This window comes from Triticum aestivum, chromosome 7A (assembly GCF_018294505.1).
Source record: "Triticum aestivum cultivar Chinese Spring chromosome 7A, IWGSC CS RefSeq v2.1, whole genome shotgun sequence".
Taxonomy (NCBI): domain Eukaryota; kingdom Viridiplantae; phylum Streptophyta; class Magnoliopsida; order Poales; family Poaceae; genus Triticum; species Triticum aestivum.
The window spans coordinates 730,653,193-730,671,751 of record NC_057812.1 but is presented as its reverse complement, the minus strand read 5'-3'; the positions used below and the strand labels follow the sequence as shown (position 1 = coordinate 730,671,751).

At 48.8% G+C, this 18,559-nt stretch overlaps 1 protein-coding gene and 1 non-coding gene across 3 annotated transcripts; both read right to left on the bottom strand.

Annotated features, from left to right (window-relative positions):
• Positions 1-574: 574 nt before the first annotated feature.
• LOC123147180 (uncharacterized) lies at positions 575-4,611 on the bottom strand. Of its 2 annotated transcripts, none has more exons than XM_044566414.1 (5): positions 4,169-4,611; positions 3,897-4,072; positions 2,038-2,186; positions 1,720-1,916; positions 575-1,262 (listed from the first exon to the last, which is right to left on the bottom strand). In XM_044566414.1, exons 3-5 carry the CDS (start codon positions 2,171-2,173, stop codon positions 741-743), a joined length of 855 nt encoding a protein of 284 aa, XP_044422349.1. In that variant the 5' UTR covers positions 2,174-2,186; positions 3,897-4,072; positions 4,169-4,611; the 3' UTR covers positions 575-740. The 2 variants fall into 2 exon arrangements, with proteins under 2 accessions (XP_044422349.1, XP_044422351.1); XM_044566416.1 differs by having other exon boundaries at positions 4,183-4,611.
• A 12,734-nt stretch (positions 4,612-17,345) lies between these two features.
• Positions 17,346-17,479, bottom strand: LOC123155244 (small nucleolar RNA snoR80). Its single transcript, XR_006477300.1, has one exon. It is a non-coding gene; the product is annotated as a small nucleolar RNA snoR80 (small nucleolar RNA).
• Between the last annotated feature and the right edge of the window lie 1,080 nt (positions 17,480-18,559).

The following is an 18,559-nucleotide window of genomic DNA, read 5'->3' as shown; positions in this document are numbered from 1 at the left end:
CGCTCCTCCCCTCCCTTCGACGACAAGCTTGGTGGGCTCAACATCTTCAGCCGATTAGTCGCTTGGTGGCGATGTGTAGGCGGACAGCTTCACTTCCCGGGTATCCGGAGGAGGAGGTTACGGAGGCGGAACTGGAGACGATGAAGTTTCAGTTCTTAGGGCTCATGGCCGGACACGGGGAACGGGCGCCGGCGGCCATTTAGATTAGGTATTAATTATACCTCTAGAGCCGAACTAGCATCGCTTTGATGTAAATGTAATGAAATTCATCATATTGATAAACAGATTGGTGCCCTTTAGATTATAGACGGTGGTCGAGAAGGAATTTTGGTGCCCTTTTAGTACTACTTTGACAACTGATAAACAGATTGAAAACATTTCGGCCCGCGCAATCCTAAAGAACAGGTATACACAGTTACAACACATACACGTGCTGCTACAGTATGATCATCCTTGCAGAAGCGCTGCCGCATTAGGAAACATGCACATATTAAACGGTATTTTCTCCATCCATCACAGGAACACATGAAGCGAAAATGTAGAGAAAATGACATACAACAGTAAGGAGATCGAATTTCCAAGTCCTGCAATCGAGTAAGGTATACTGAAATGATGAACAGGAAATCTCTCACATGTTTTGTCGAATATTTCCTACGGTATGACAAAAGTTCCGCATTCAAAAGAAATTATGCTGGAAGGTCTCTGCTCAAGTCCAAGACACGCGCCACAGTCCGGATGAACTAATCTATGTCCATCCAATCAATCTTCTCCAGCATCGGCTTCTTCAACGGAGGCTCGCGAGCATCATCATCATCATCCTCGTCGTCATCAACTTCCTCTGTGATCTCCCTCTTTCTCTTCCTTGAATCCACGACGGCAACCTGCACCGGAACCGCATGCACCACGGGGCGAACCCTGCCCATCCCATACAGGCGTATGGCATTCTGCGGCAGCAGCCTGCCTCTCGGTCCAATCTTCCTGCCGTACGAGTTCATGAATTCCCAGTTTGGCACGAACCCCTCCACACCATAGCCGATGGAGTTGACAGCATGTGTAAGCATCTTCTCGTGAACATACTTCTCGTAGCTGAGGATTGGCTTGCCCTTGTATTTGCCCACGTACTCGTGGTAATTCTCGCCACAGTGGAAAACAAGCAACAGTGGACCCCTGTGCATTGCTTCGACTGCACACTCGATCGCCTGCTTGTTCAGCGAGAAGAATGACACGACCCCCTCCACCACATATTTGACGCCAGCAAGGTTCTGAAAAAGAAGAATAGAATACTCAGGAGATTTGGAAAATCAGCAGCAAAGTGCACAGGGAAGTCTTAATCAGCTGCGGGTGATGAATAATTTAACAATAAAAAAAGTATATATCCTTTACTCCAGCTCCTTCAGTAGCTGCACCCAATCATGCATACTAGTAATATTTTGGTTTCTTATTCACTGCTCATGTACTCCACTCCACTAATGGCATTCTTCTTCTACTGGAACAACACTCGTGATGATTAAAAATAAAGGACTGACTCGTACACAACGAAGCTCGTATAAAATCTAAGTTAATCAACTCTAACTAGCTCGGTTAACAACAGAAATGATGCATGGCAACGGTTAAAAAGAAGAAGCACAACTTGCTGGCCAGTTTCACATGGGGCCTCCAGCCTCTTGAGCTGTGATGATTGAGTTGCAAAAATCAAGACATCAAAAACTAGACAATCACCTGATTTTGAAAGTCATCCGCACTAAGAATACCCACTTTGGTGACCACTGTCATACAGCGTACCGTCCTGTCAAGCTCCCCACCCATCAACGCTTGCTCTTTGACTTGAAGATCACGAGATGACAAACGGACTGTTATTCCTTGAAGTCTCAGGTGCGATTGCATCCATGCCATCATAGCCTCATAGATACAAGTGGCTGCGGTGAAAGTTCAGTAACTTGCATTAATCAATGGCTACATGCATTTTGTCAAATAATGTATGCTCTACAGCTTGAGTTCTAAAGTAGTATCAGACAGAAAAAAGACAAGATTACATACGGAGCCCTTCCTGATCCCGTTCCTCTGGTAGAACCTTTATGCCAGCCCTTGTTCGGACTCTCTCCCACGTGAACCGTCGCTGGGCTTGAGCGTACCGATGGTACAGTGAGTCCACCGGGGGAACAAAACGGGGCATTGTGCGTCTTTCCCTGCTTGGTTTATCAGTGAAAGTCAGCTTCATAAGCAATATCTTTATGACGAAGTTAAGATTTACAGAAGTGAAATGATACTAAGAAATAAGCACGGATTAGAAGAGAAAAATGACAACAAATGAATTTAAGGGTTCATAAATGATACTCCCTTCGTCCCATAATGTAAGACGTTTTTGCAAACTATGGGAGTATATTTAAAGTAAAATTAACATCAAAAGAAATTACATGATGCCAAAAAAGTAAGCATCTATTAGAAGAAAACAAATACCAACATAGTTTGCCGAGCACGAGCTCCAGTACCCCCACAACCCGAGGCTTAATCAGCCCCACAACCCACGGCTTCATCAGTAAATATCGCCGTTGTGTCACCTTATTGCACCCATGGGTTGCAGGCTTGTCCCAACCCAAGTGCAGACTTGAGGCTCCTAGCAGAAACCCTTCGCGCCGCACGCACTCATCGTCGGCACAACCTCTAGAAGTGTTGCCTGAAGCCGGCCTCGGGCTGAAGGCCGACACACGCACAGATCTGCCCCAATGACTCGGAGAAGTGAGAATATGCTCCAGTGCCACGGAACAAGCAACCCCATGCACTCCATGCCGGCACAACCACCAGATGCGCTAGACCTCCCATCTTCGACTCACGAGCCAACAACGTTGGGGCTCGGGATGTAAATGGCAAATAAACGCGCTCATAAGTCCCGTTTAGTTAGTGTTAGCTAGCTTGATAGTTCATTTTTCCCCAAAAAAACTTTATTTAATTGTTAGACCATAAGTGGCTTAAACGAGACCCGGTTTACACCCCTAGTCGGGGCGGGTAAGCACACCAGTGCCCCGTAATGTTGCAGGAGGTTTTCAACGACCGGACGGTCACACCCTCGCCTTCATTCCCTACGACAGCAAGCACCAACTCCACCTGATCCGAGAGTCGTGTATCTACGAAGAGCCTCCGTGTCCATGGCGTGTGGAGCCGGCATGGCCAATGCCAACACAGTACACGGTGCTGCAGCATTCTAGGCCCGTTGGAGGAGCCGGAGCCAGTGGAGGCAACCTAGATCTAGGCGACCACCGCTATACACGGGCCGCCGCCAACGTGCATCGTCAACAAATTGTCATACAAGCGCAAGCTTAGATCCACAGATCCGCACTTCGTCGCAACCGGAGGCGCACCTCCACCGCACGGTTGGCCGTATGCATCGTGCTGATGCAGAGGCCGGGGATCCCCCCTTTTCAAAAAAAAAAAAAACCTCCACCGCACGGTTGAACCAGGACCAACAGGTGTCCCTAGCGGCCGACGGCTATGGCTTAGAGATAATATGTCTTCTGAAATTTAGGAGAGAAATTTAACTTCTCCTGGCTGCATGAACTGGAGATGCAAGCAACCTTATTTCGTATGAGTATCAAGACTCTTATCATGACATGTAGTACCAGCTGTGTGTTTAAATCGCTGATGAGTTCAGGTAATTTATACAGTACTACTGTATTTACCATCTTCTGTTTTGCCATGTTTCATCGATCCCTACAGGTTCATGTCGATTTTGTTGGGGCAATCAGTGAGGACTGGCTGTACCAAAGTCCCTCGACAGTAACAGTAAGCTTCAGTTCGTATCTGGATGACTGTATAGTACTTCCAAACGATGCCATCCCTCTACTGCAGGACCTGTAGAATGCATGCCGTCCGGCCGGCGGGTGAGGTACGGGAAAATATACCTGTAGGCCGGTCCCGATCTTGTTCAAGCTTTTGCTTTTGGGGGCAAAATCCGGCTCGGTAGATGGCGAGTTGGCCGGCCGGTCCCAATCTTGTTCAAGTTTTGCTTTGGGGGCAAAATCCGGCTCGGTGGATGGCGAGTTGGCCGGCCGGTCCCGATCTTCTTCAACGATTCAGCCTAAGAAACAAAGTTTTGCAGCGGATGTCAAACGAACTCGGTGGCCGGCCGGTCCGCCGGTGAAGGGCGAGGGATGAGGAAAAAGAAAGGCCGCACCTTTGGCTCGTTACCTTGCTCAGCAGCCGCCTCGCTCCGGCGCCTTGATCCCGCCGCCGCTTCTCAAAGGCCGTACCTTCCGCTCGCTCGTCACCTTGCTCCTCCCGCCGGCGCCTCGATCCCGCCGCCGCCTGCTCCGGCGCCTCTCGAAGGCCGTACCTTCCGCTCGTCACCTTGCTCGGCCGCCGCCTCCCTCCGGCGCCGCCGCGGCCTCCGCCCCTCTCCTCCCTCCCGCAGCAGCGCGGACGGAATGCTCTGTCTCGAGTCTCGACCCACTCCCCGCGTTCAGGCGAGACTAAAAGAAGGAAGGGAAGGAGAGGAGGCCGCTCCGTAGCAGAGACTGGCCGGTGGGCCGCGCGGCGCTATGGGACCATGGTGCAGTGACCCAACGGGCATTTCAGAAGGGTGTCCGTGTATACACCCGTACGTACGTACGCACGCAGTGGCAGCGCAGCTTTACCCCCCGCTTTCGGCCGGTCTCCCTTACCCATCAGAGAGGACGCGAGCGAGAGGCTACTCAATCTACTCCCATCTTCTCACACTCGGACGCACCGCCTCCACTTTTCAAAATACGGTCAAAATATCAACCAACCTCTTGAACTTTTTTCATTTTTATAAGACCTTGTCTTTCTTTCATAAAAAATATATTCTCCATCAACTTGGTGTTTTGGCGGGAAACCGGCAATGAAGTGGTGGCCCGTTTCAATTTCTATGGGGAACTGAGCCCAACCAGCAGCAAGAGGTCACAACCACAACCACCAAAATCTGGCCCATCAAGCGTCCGCAGACAGTCACCGATCAACATGCAAAACTTCGATTCCTCAACTCGGCCCTTCATTTTCAAATCATCAAATCAAGGCAATTACAAGCACTGTAAAACTAGTCCAAATTTTCGCCGCCGACCGTCCTTGTTGTTTCCTCCGTGCCCTTGTCTGCCAGCGGGCTGGGCCCCTCTAAGTGAAGGTGTGGTCGCCGGTGAGGTAGAGTAGGACCTGGGACGCGGACCAGCTCACATGACTCAAGGCATCGCCGTCTCCCGTGTCCTGATCTTCCTCGTCGAAGCCCGTGGCCTCAACGTCGCTGGACAATGTGAGATCGACGGGAGAAGTGGCCGTGCGGTCGGGCCCGGCAGCATGCGATTCTACCTCTGCAGCCCTCCGCGCATGTCGGGCATGCCTCACTTCCACAGCGTGCTGGCCGTACACCATGCCGGCGTTTACCTCGGGCTCGAAGCCCAACCCCGCAAGAAGCTCAATGGGCTAGTTTCAAGTTCGATCAGACACGAAATCTGGTATAGCCACCAGCCTAGATAGAACAAGCGGGGGAAGAAAAACTAGGAGCAAGCCACATTCAAGAGGGTTTTCAAAGGCCTTCTCAATAGAGCTATTTTGTCATTGAATCGATGGAGGGAAGACTCCTTCGATAGGTGCCCCCCACTCTTCCAGTTTCTAGGTGGGACCTTATGGCTTAATCTCTGGTTATCTCGGAGTTTGGGCGCCAGAGCGTACCGCATCCGACAAGGCAGGGTACATCGTCTCCCACCACGAGCCCGATATGGGGATTGCCGGTCAGCCCATGTGCTCAAACTACGTTTCAAGGTCGGCCAAACAGGCCACTCGGGCATTTGGGGCATCCTGGTGTATATGCCCTTAGTACACAAAACGATCTTATATTATGGGAAAGAGGGATTTCTTTGCTCTATGGATTTGACTCAAAACAGAATCCTTTCTCTGCGTACTACTCTGCTTCTCACTGTCCGTCCCTGCTAGCACGCACGTCTTTACGTGTGTTTTTTAGCAAATCTCTATGTGATCTTTGCATACGTGAGGATGGGCAAAATGCACCATCAAAACTACCTTTGTAACTTTACACTGAGGTTTTTCTCAACAAATACAACAACTTTACAAGGAGGTATAACTAACATACAGGGCAAACATAATTTGTATACGAATCAGAGAGGCCAACCATAGGCATTAACTTTTATACAAGTGTCTTTACACATAGAAGCATTCCACCAGTACACACACAATGATTCGACTGAAAGAAAAATCGCACAGGATGAGGCGCGAGCAATATTCCAGCAAATAAAACACAGAAGTTGCATTCCTCAATCACCACTTGACCTGTGAACTCAAGGAGACAAAAATAAAGAAAAAGCATTGCATGACTCACGAAAAAAGAAGTGAGCAAGTTCATGAAAAAAGCTATATTTATCCTTGTCACTGCATGACTCAATGAGCCTAACATAACATAATGGCACTACGTTAACAGTCCCTATCCACTCGATTACCATGGGCATCCAAGCGACCATGCCCAAAGAGTACACTGATGATCTCTTAAGACTACGAGGCTTTTTCGATTGTATGTATTGGCAAAAGTATAGCTTTTTTCGTGAACTTGCTCACTTCTTTTTTTGGTTTATTACTTGATCTTGCAATGTTTTTTCTTTATTTGTGTCTCCTTGAGTTCACAGGTCAAGTGGTGATTGAGGAATGAGGTGGGGGATAGATGAATGAGGCAAAGATCGATGCAATGTTCTTTGTTGATGATGCAAAGGATATTAAGCAAATCCCGGTGGATGGACCAGGGTATGGAGGACTTCTTGGCGTGGAACTACACGAGAGATGGTGAATACACTGTTCGATCGGCTTACCACTTGGCCATGAGTATGAGGCGAGCGAAATCCGGACGGCGGGAGGCTTTGTCTTTTGTTAATGTTGAACGTGACATATCTGTATTGCTTATCCTATCTTCTCTAGTCTTGTATAGTTGACTCCTAAAGATATGATAGATTAGTTTCCTTGTCACGCAAGACATCCTGTGTATATATTGTGACCGACTCCCTGGAATACAATTGAGTTGCACCAAATATTCTCTTTACATGGTATCAGTTTTACCGCGATCTTTTCTCGCTTCCGCAACCCGCCGCCGCCGCGCCTTCCTTTAGTCGCCGCCTCCGCCGCGCCAACTCCAAACCCTAACGTCGCCGCCGTCGCTACTTCTCCCGTAGCCACCGCCGCCGCCCACTCCTCCCCAAACCCCTCCCGCTGCTGCCGCCGCTACCACCTCTCCCGTAGCCGCCGCCGCCGCTTCCCTCCTTCTCCCTACCGCCGCCACCTTCCTCCCCAGACCCTAACAGCCGCCGCCGCTCCCATCTATCCTCTGTAGCCGCCGCTGCTCCTTTCCCCAACACCCAAAACCACCCGACGCCACCATGGCCAAGGCTGACGCATCCGACGCCGGTTCCTTCTCCGGTGCCATGTTCACCTCCGCCCGTCTCAATGAACTTCACATCAAAGACCACGTACCGGTCATCCTCGACCTCGACTCGCCGTCCTACAACGCATGGCGCACCTACTTCGCGTTGTTGTTCCGCTCTTACCGTCTCATCGAGCATGTTGATGGGAGCGTCGACTTCCGCGACATGAAGGACGACGACGAGTGGCTTGCTGTGGACGCCTGCATCGTCAAGTGGCTCTTCCTCACCATCTCCGGCGGCCTCTTCAACATGGTGAACGCCCGCGATCCGTCTGCGTATGCTATGTGGATGCGCCTTTGTGATCTCTTCCTCGACAATCAACTCCAGCGCCGCGTCTTTCTTCAAGGGAACTTCTTCACTATGCAGCAAAACGATCTCTCGATCGATGAGTACTGCACGCGGCTGAAGGTCCTCGCCGATGAACTACGCGACGTCGGCATGACCATCGACGACTCCGTCCTCCTCACCAACCTCCTCCACGGCCTCCACCCCGACCTTGGCCAGTCCGCCGCCAACCTCTCCCTCGTCACGCCGACGTACGCGAAGGCGGTCACTTATCTTCGCATGGAGGAAAAGCGTCTCCGTCACACCGCTCGACAGGCGACCCACGCTGCCCTCCACGTCGGTCTCGCCGCTGGCCACGGCGCTCCGCCAACTCCGCCAGCACCACGCGCGCTGAGGGAGTCCTGGATTAGGGGGTGTTCGGGTAGCCGGACTATACCTTCAGCCGGACTCCAGGACTATGAAGATACAAGATTGAAGACTTCGTCCCGTGTCCGGATGGGACTTTCCTTGGCATGGAAGGCAAGCTTGGCGATGCGGATATTCAAGATCTCCTACCATTGTAACCGACTTTGTGTAACCCTAACCCTATCCGGTGTCTATATAAACAGGAGGGTTCTAGTCCGTAGGACAACTCCATCATATAACAATCATACCGTAGGCTAGCTTCTAGGGTTTAGCCTCCTTGATCTCGTGGTAGATCTACTCTTGTACTACCCATGTCATCAATATTAATCAAGAAGGAGTAGGGTTTTACCTCCATCGAGAGGGCCCGAACCTGGGTAAAAACATCGTGTCCCTTGTCTCCTGTTACCATCCGGCCTAGACGCACAGTTCGGGACCCCCTACCCGAGATCCGCTGGTTTTGACACCGACATTGGTGCTTTCATTGAGAGTTCCTCTGTGTCGACACTTTTTGGGCTCGATGGCTCCTTCGATCATCTATAACGATGAAGTCCAGGGCGAGACTTTTCGCCCCGGACAGATCTTCGTCTTCGGCGGCTTCGCACTGCGGGCCAATTCGCTTGGCCATCTGGAGCAGATCGAAAGCTATGCCCCTGGCCATCAGGTCAGGTTTGGAAGCTTAAACTACACGGCTGACATCCGTGGGGACTTGACCTTCGACGGATTCGAGCCACCACCGAGCGTGCCGCACTGTTTCGAGAGGCATGATCTAGCTCTGCCGCCGAACAGTGCCCTGGAGGCCGCACAAGCACCGGTTCCGACCCTTAATTCGGAGCCTATTGCGCCAATCGAGGATGAGCGGTTGGACATCACCTCGGGGGCTGCGATCTCAAAGGCGATCGAGCCGAACGCCAGCCCTGCGCTCCGCATGACCCGTGACTCCGAGGATCCGGATCCCTCTCCGGACTCCGGACCCCCCGCGCCCCGGCCGATCGAATCCGATTGGGCGCCGATAATAATGGAGTTCACCACAGCGGACATCTTTCAGCACTCGCCCTTCGGCGACATCCTGAATTCTCTAAAGTCTCTCTCTTTATCAGGAGAGCCCTGGCCGGACTATGGTCAGCGAGGATGGGATACGGACGATGAAGAAATTCAAAGCCCACCCACCACCCATTTGGTAGCCACTGTCGACAATTTAAACGACGTGCTCAACTTCGACTCCGCAGACATCGACAGCATGGACGATGATGCAGGAGATATAGATGAACCAACGCCCATAGAGCATTGGACAGCCACCTCATCTCACGATGTGTACATGGTGGATACCCCTAAAGGAAGCGACAACGAGGAAAGAGGGGATGGAACGGGGCATCGATCCCTCGAAAAACAATCAAAGCGTCGGCGTAAACGCCGACCCAAGCCCCGCCTCGATAAAGACCCAGCCATAGAGCAGGATGAGCCGGTAGACGACGAGCAGGCCTTAGAGCAACCGTCCGAACAGGGCAACACGGACAGAGAAACTGAACATCCCTCCCCCAACGCAAATGGCACTCCGGACGATCGTATGCCGGATAAACCCACGAAGCAGAAGAATCTCCACAAGAGGCTCGTTGCAACAGCACGTAGCCTGAAAATGCAGAAGCGGAAGCTAAAAACGGCAGAAGATGCACTCAAGATCAGATGGAGCAAAGTAATCAATACCGCAGATAAATACGGCGACAGTCGCCGCACTAAAAGCTATCTGAAGAGAAAGCTACTGCCTGAATTCGACAAAGAGGCCCTAGAGCCCTCGCATTCAAAAAATAAGAAAGCCACATGGTCGGATAGACGACCCGATGGCCAGCATAAAGCGGCAAGCGGCGCCGCACTTAAGTCGGCATGTGACCCACTTAAGGATTCGCATCATGGCCCAGTCAGGTCCATTTACGGGCCAAGAAAGCAAGCTCTCGTAAGCAATGCAATAAAGCCATTATCAGAATCCGGCACACCCAAATACAGGGGCGCCGCACACCCCCTATGTTTCACCGACGAGGTCCTGGACTATGAATTTCCAGAGGGATTCAAACCCGTAAACATAGAGGCATATGATGGAACAACAGACCCTGGAGTCTGGATCGAGGATTATATCCTCCACATTCATATGGCTAGAGGAGATGACCTCCACGCCATAAAATACTTACCCCTTAAGCTTAAAGGGCCAGCCCGGCATTGGCTTAAAAGCCTTCCTGAAAACACAATCGGAAGTTGGGAAGAGCTCGAGGACGCTTTCCGAGCAAATTTTCAAGGGACCTATGTCCGCCCTCCGGATGCAGACGATCTTAGTCATATAACTCAACAGCCCGGAGAATCAGCTCGGCAATTCTGGAATAGATTCCTCACTAAAAAGAATTAGATAGTCAACTGTCTGGACGCCGAAGCCTTAGCAGCTTTCAGGCATAACATCCGAGACGGATGGCTCGCCAGACACCTCGGCCAAGAAAAGCCAAGAACAATGGCCGCACTGACAAGCCTCATGACCCGCTTTTGTGCAGGAGAGGACAGCTGGTTGGCAAGATGCAGCCCCAGCGACCCAAGTACATCCGAAGCAAGGGATGGAAACGAAAAACCGCGACGCAACAAGGACAATCGCCGGACTAAGGAAAAAAGTCCGAAGAGCACGGCAGTCAACGCCGAATTCAAAAGCTCACGACAGAATCAGACAAAGCCGCCCCTCCAGGATAACAGGGATGATCCATCCAACTTAAACAAAATCCTGGACAGGATATGTCAAATACACAACACTCATGCGAAGCCTGCTAACCATACCCACAGAGATTGTTGGGTTTTCAAACAATCCAGCAGACTCAACGCCGAACACAAGGGGCTCGACACACCAAGCGAAGACGAGGACGAACCCCAAAAGCAGAGCACCAGGAAACAAAAGAACTTCCCACAAGAAGTAAAAACAGTAAACTTACTTCATATAACAAAACGTGCGGCGCCCATAAAGGTACGCACCACACGGCCTATCCCAAAGGGGTCCCGCCACTGGTTGTCAAAACCAATCATCTTCGATCAGCTGGATTATTCTAGAAATATCAGGAATGTAGGCTGGACTGCCTTGGTACTCGATCCAATAATTGGCGGACTCCAGTTTTCAAATGTCCTTATGGACGGCGGCAGTGGACTAAACCTGATATATCAGGACACAATCCGTCACATGAGGATAGACCCAGCAAGAATCCGCCATAGCAAAACCACCTTTCAAGGGGTAACGCCTGGCCCGGACACCCATTGCATGGGTTTTCTCTGGCTCGAAGTTATATTCGGCTCTACCGATAACTTCCGCCGCGAAAAGCTGACTTTCCACATCGTCCCATTCTCAAGTCGCTATCAAGCACTACTGGGACGCGAAGCTTTCGCCCGCTTTAACACAATACCGCATTATGCATCTCTAACGCTTAAGATGCCCGGTCCACGAGGCATCATCTCTTTGAAGGGGAAGAATTGAAATGCGCCTCCCCCAAGCGGAGGACTGTGCGGACAGCCCCACAGTAAAATGGCTTCACCGGCCAAAAACTTCGGAAAAGGTCATTAAAGACCACGAACGCGGATAGACGAGTTCGGTACAAAACTATCATTGATGCAGGCTTAGTGGCCATATACCCCCGCACTGGGGGCTCCGTACAATAAGAGACAATAAAGCTCAATTTTATATATTTTACTTTATACCTTGTTTATTTTAAACTTTTGTTCGACACGACCCATTTTCAACTCAGTTCCTCTCTTTTACAGATGAACGTCGTGCGACGCCCGTCCAGGATACGGCACAACGGAGACACAGGCGCAGACGTGCAGTAGGGACCCGTCCTAAGGATTCTTTTTAGATTAAGACCCCGCGTAAACCTTTTTTACTGTCTCTTGTTGCTACATATCCCCTGGTTTTCTCTGATGTAACCACGGAGGAGGCTGGCGTCTTGGCATGTGGCCACATTAGAATTTTTGCGCGTACCTGGACACTAGGGGCTTTTTTATAAAGGGCGTTGTTTCGCCCGCACTTATAAAGACCGAACACCTTAGGGAGTGTTCGGCGTCGCGAGTTTTGGCATTATGTGCATCAGCTCCGAATCATGTCTTTGGTCAAATGTTGGGTTGCCCGGCTCCTGAGTTCGGCTACCTTACGTTCCGCTCTATCGGCTAAGGTAGCACCAGGAGAACTACTGCGATTGTGCCCCGGTTCGGCCGGGCGAGCACCTCAGTAGAGAAAGCCGAAAACTGACTGTCATGATGTAGCGCGAGACTGGTCAGCCACTCGATGACCTACCGGAATCTATAGGATTCCTCCGCTTTAACTAAGGGTCGTTTCTCGGCCAGGCACACACGCGCCCCGAACTCGGGTGAGCGCAGTCGCCACCAAGGGGCTACCTAAATAGTCCCACTGTCAAGCTCCTATGGCTAAGTGAAAGTGTTAAAGCATTATAGTCCGGTTGCCTAGCCCGCTGCGCTATCACCTCCTTTGTAGGACCAAGACGTTGGATTAAGTGTGAAAATGCGTCTTCTGCGAGCACCCCCGCACTATGTGCGTGGGGGCTGAAGCCAACGACTGCCATCTTTCAGATTTTGTATATATATATATATATATATATATATATATATATATATATATATATATATCTTAAAACGGCCACACGGGAGGTGTTCCCAATACTTGAAGGCACAAGTATAAAAGGCCACTACAATTTATCAAAATATTGCTTTATAATTACATATGCTATCATAAAATAGCATCCTTCGAGCACTGCGTCTCTATTACACGAGCGCCTTCAAGGACTTCCTGAAAATAGTGCTCGGAGGGTACTCGGCTTTTGTCCGAATCTCGAGACACAACAACGGTGGTCTCCATTTCTGCCTAATATGCCTTGACACGGGCAAGAGCCATCCGTGCGCCCTCTATGCATGCTGACCTCTTCATCGCATTGATACGTGGCACCACATCAAGAAATTGCTGCACCAAGCTGAAGTAACTCTTCGGCTCCGATCTCCCCGGCCACAGATGACCCATGACGTACTTCATGGCGAGTCCGGACAACCTATTCAGTTCGGCCCATTGAGCCAGGCGATCGTCCACTGCCAGTGGACGCTCTGGATTGTGGAACTGCGACCAGAAAAGCTTTTCCACTTCGTGATCTTTTCGATCTCGAAAGTGTTCGGTCGCATCAGCAGCACTCGCTGCCAAATCCAGATAGGTGTCCTCCACACTCCACATCCGGTTCAACGGAGCAAACTTCGGATCGCAAAACTTCCTCCGCAGCATAAAGGGCCTTCCAGCCGCAATCTGTCCGGCTTGGCGCAGCTCCTCCTTCGCAGCTCTCATCGCAGAGCGAGCATCCCCGGCATCAGCAACGCCCTTCTCTAAGTCCGTCTGCCTTACTCGGTCTTCTTCCTCAAGAAGCTTGCAACGGTCAGCAGCACCCTTTAACTTCACGGCCATCTCGGCCATCTCCTCCTTGCTTCGGCAGTGAGCAGCTTGTTCGGCTCTTAGCTCTTCAAGGGCTTTCTCGGCAGCCGCATCGCTTCTTCTCGCTTGTTCCTTAGCTCGGGCAAGTTCTGCCCTAAGACTTTGCACGGCGGCCGCACCATCTGCGTCAAGCACACACATTGTAAGACACTGGCATGAAGCTCCTCTTACCTAACACTGCCCGAGGAATTACATACCTTGAGCCTCATCAAGCCGCTTGTTGACAAGCGCGATGTCGGCATCTGCCACGTCCAGTTGCCGCTTTAGTTCGGAAAAATCATCAGTTCGGCTCAATTCCGGACACCTCACCACCTACATTCAAAGGCGACATCTTAGGCCTGGGATTATGATCCTCTGCTTGCCGTCATTTCTTGACAACGCGCAGAGTCTCAGGGGCTACTATCTACACAGGGCGCATCTTACTTATGCGCAACTGACAAAAGTGTACATTATCTAACGTACCTCAAAACCCGTCAGTAAACTTTTGACGGCCTCATGCAATCCGCTTTCTGCAGATGAAATCCTTTCAATCACCGTGCCCATCAATGCACGGTGCTCCTCTGAGATAGAAGCTCGCCCCAGCAGAATCTTTAGCTCCTCCGGCCGAGCACCAGACGGTGTCGGACTTGTCCTATGGCCTCTTTCGAAGGCCGGACATGGAGAACCGTGGGAGGCCACATAGCCATCTTCCGCCCCTGCCGGATCCGAAGAAACCCTCTGCGACGACACTTCAGGGTTGCCCGCCTCGATAGGCGGTACGGCAGTAGGAGGCGTTCCGCTCTCCATCATCTCCGGAAGAAGATCCCCCGAAGACGAGCTCTGCTGAGAAAGGCTGAGGTCCGAGCTACAAGGTAAAATTCCAGTTAATCTTCTCAGATATAAATCAAGGATTTCTCTCATCCCTCAAAAGGAAAATCTTTCTCTACTTACGGCTCATTGGAGGGTTGATCCCTTTGAGGGCGCAGTTCGGCCGAGGAACTCCCCGGTGTCGGACCCTCTGACGAGGATTTTCCCCCCGCTTCGAGGCCATGGTCTCCGGGTCGTCAGAGGCGGCCCTCTTCTTCCCCTTAGGAGAGGAATTGTCGGTTCCTCCCTTCGGAGCAGCTTCCTTCGAGGAGGCCATAGTTTCCTTGTCCTCCCCCTCACTTCCCTCCAAAGGCATTAGCTTCAACATCCTGACAAGCACGGGATCCGGCCTGGTTTCGGGAAGGGGAGCCGGACACCTGATCAACTTTGCCTTCGCTATCCACTCCTGTTTAAAAGGACAGCTCTTTTAGGGGCAAGTTTATTACAATTATACGGATAGTAGGTCCGGGCACAAGGTTACTTACTTGAGTATCCGGGCGATTGCAGCTTAGGCCTGCGTCCTCGGTCAAATCCGGACACATTGCTTGTGATCCGAAGAACAGCTTATACATCTCCGCGGGCGTTGCGCCCATGAAATGCTGGAGAGCCCGCGGTCCCTCTGGCACTACAAGAAATATGTCAACTTGTGACCACCACTATTGGTCACTGAATGGTCACAAATTTCCATTTGTGACCAAAAACATAAGGTTAAAAGCTGGCCGTCGTAAACTGACTATAGCGACCTTTCTTTTGGAATGGTCCTAGACGTTTATGACCAAAATACATCTACTGTGGCGTTTTGGTCACTAGCAACCTCTCCAGGCCACGTAGGCATCCAACGTGGCAATCTGACGTGGCACAAGATTCAGCCCGGTCCAATTCGATTTTCTACATGGACCTAGCCCAACAATTCAGCCTTTTTACTATATATTTTCTCTATTAATTTTCTCTAGCTACATGGGCCTGGCCCAACAATTTGGCCTTTTTATTTCATGGATCATGGCCTTTTTGTGATCTATTTCGTTTTGGGCCTAAGCCTTTTTATTTACTTGGCCATCGCCTTTTGTTCATTGTTTGATTTGTGGCCTTTTTAGGGCCCAAATAGTATATGTTTCATTTCCGACATATCAACAATAAAGTATCAACAATAAAGTAACCAGTATTTTGGTCCAAAGAGCCCCGATCACACAAATTTTCATAAATGGCGACCAAAATGAGTATATTATATATATTACTCATGCCATAGTTCACATCATCTAGGAATTTAGAACAACTACAAAAGTGCCGCTATGAAATACTATAACAGCCATTCACATCATCCAGGAACATATAATTAGCTACAAAGATGAAGCATTCCTTTTTTCCAACTTCTTGAGCCTGGAGCTCCTGTAAAAGACAGGAAACGATCATTATCATGGCTGTGAATTCAGAATGAAAGCCATATCCTCAAACATACAATAGCTAGGAAAAGAATATTGAACAGAATAATAAACAAATACACAAGCAGCTAGGGGTCGATCCTAATGCATGAGGGCACGGATAACAGTAGCAACCATGAGTAAATATTAGCAAATATTATATTGGTGGAAAAAAGTAAATACCAACAAGCTCTAAGAAGACTCCAAGAAATTGATGGCTCACAATACAATCATGCTTTTGACAACAAATACTACTAGAATTAAGGTGCATAACATATTCTAAGCAGTGTTAACACCATGACAGTAACAATTAACAGTAGCAGCTAGTAGGACATCAATCAAGCACAACAAAAGTACAGCACCACACTTGGGATCTCGGAGTAAGAAAAAGATCATGTTGCTTAGGAGCTACCACAAATGATACTGATCAAGGGCAAAAACAAGTTGGTATGATATCATTCATTCATTCGTTCTCATCACGATCATACATTGAATTCATTAAAGGTTACAGATTCATTTTTTGACATAGCATTGGAAAATCACAAGAATAGTATATGAACCATAGTGTCCAGATAAGTAGATAACACATGGAGGTCACAATCACATAGCAAAGGAAGAGTGGGACAGACCGAGGACTTACCCTCTGGACAAATCAAAGACTTCACGCTTCCTCTTCCTCGGTGGACAAATCAATGACTTCACTTCCTCTTCCTCATGCACCAACAGGAAGACCATCTCAGACACCTTGGTGCCAACAAGAAACTGTACTCACACAGTGAATAGAACAAAAGAACAGAAAGCACACGTATATACTGAACAAAAGCAACAGCCACGAATAGATGACTCAACAGTTCATGTTTGTTAACAAAACAAGTGTGGACATCTCACAGTGCGTTAACTATCTGATGACTTTAGTAAAACACATACTAGCATTTGGTGCTACAAGAGACAATAGGAATCCAACTATCCCAACATCCCAACTTGGTAAATCCATGCTGCTAAAAGGCCAATCCTAATCGGGTTGGAACTGGACCTGGTTTCAAACATGTGAGCTACAACTATCGTAATACCACAGCCCAAAAAACCCTACAAATCCATCAAACTACTGTTTGTAGGTCTGGCATCAGTGGTGTCACAACGTACAGTCCACTTACAGTCATTTGGGAGAAAATTAAAGTGATAATTAGACTGCCATTACAATCTGCTGGTAACTTGCAGTCTACTTACAGCTACAATGATATCTTAAGAGTTACAGTCTAAATACACAAAACTTAAGAACATGGGAATAAACAGACCAACCCCCACATTCCAATAATTCAAATACTCAGCAGTCAAATGTGTATGCGTGTGCATGTAAATGTATTGAGGTTATGCAAAACTATGGTGCATTTAAACTATGAGATCATTTGGTCCACACATTTAGATCATTTAACACAGAGAAAAGAAAAATAAGAGAGGACTGCATATGAATGTATGTGTCGTTTCCAGGATAAGTTGGCACATAGAATGCCACCAATCAGGATATACCACACAACAGAGAATAGCTTGTAGCTTCCGAGACTAATCTCCATGAGGAACACAAATCATCCTCAGGAATTGGTAATGAACGCACATCAATCAAAACAAAGAACAAAAAACAGATGGAATTTGTGTTGTCCCTGCAAGTGCCATAAACCTGCAACAGCAACAGCAGCAGCTTCTTCCTAGCGACATTTTCCTGGGCCAGGTATCTATCAATGATGTTGACAGTAAGGAATAAAATTTCACCCAATAGCTCAAACTTATAGTGGACCTGCATTGGGTGAGTTCGCCAGGTCAGGTCAGACACACAACTCTGTACTAGATAACTTGACCGGGGTTCCAAGTAGATAATTACCTCGGTCCTTCTGTAGAAGCTGTAAATTTCATCCACATATTCAACAACCGCAAGGGAGTTGCCGAAGTCGCAGCTGTCGATGTCATGCATTTCCTCCTCTTCGGTGTCCTCCATGTGGATCTCCTTCAGCTCCTTCATCTCATTGGCCAATTGGTGCCTGCCAAAATAAATTCAAATCCTTGAGTTGAAAGTTACCTATTTTGCTCAGATTCTTGGTTCAAACAAGGTAAGGTAAAATAATCTGAATAATGCAGAAGATGGAAAATCTACAGATAACCCAATTGAACCTACATTGATATCATTCCATATATAAAAAGAGCACCCAGTCCAGTTAGATAAGATATACTACTACTTGCCTAAATCTGCTAGAACTATATTAAACCTACATTAATGATATGCCATATAGTACAAGATTTGGTAGGAGTATGCTCAAATCTCTGAAGATTTGTGCTATGTGCCAATTTGCACCCGAATGTCATGGACTGGAACAATCTATACCACTGTGGATGTTGTTTTCCACTATATATCTCCAACAATAACACTAGTATCAAACTTGAAAAGAAATGCTTGACTAGCTAGCTAGTTTCTGAAAAGACAAGGCATTAAGAGGTATCATCATTCTTTTAATAACTTGCATTGCAACATTCATGATCAATAGCTATGTACAAATGCAAGAAAATCTACACGAACTGCCCTGCTCTCTTAAATATTTTCTTCAAGTGGTTTCTTTACAGCAGGGTATATGTTGCAGTTGACAAAATAAGATGTATTTGCAGTTGCCTGCCACTCTGGAATGTCGATGTGC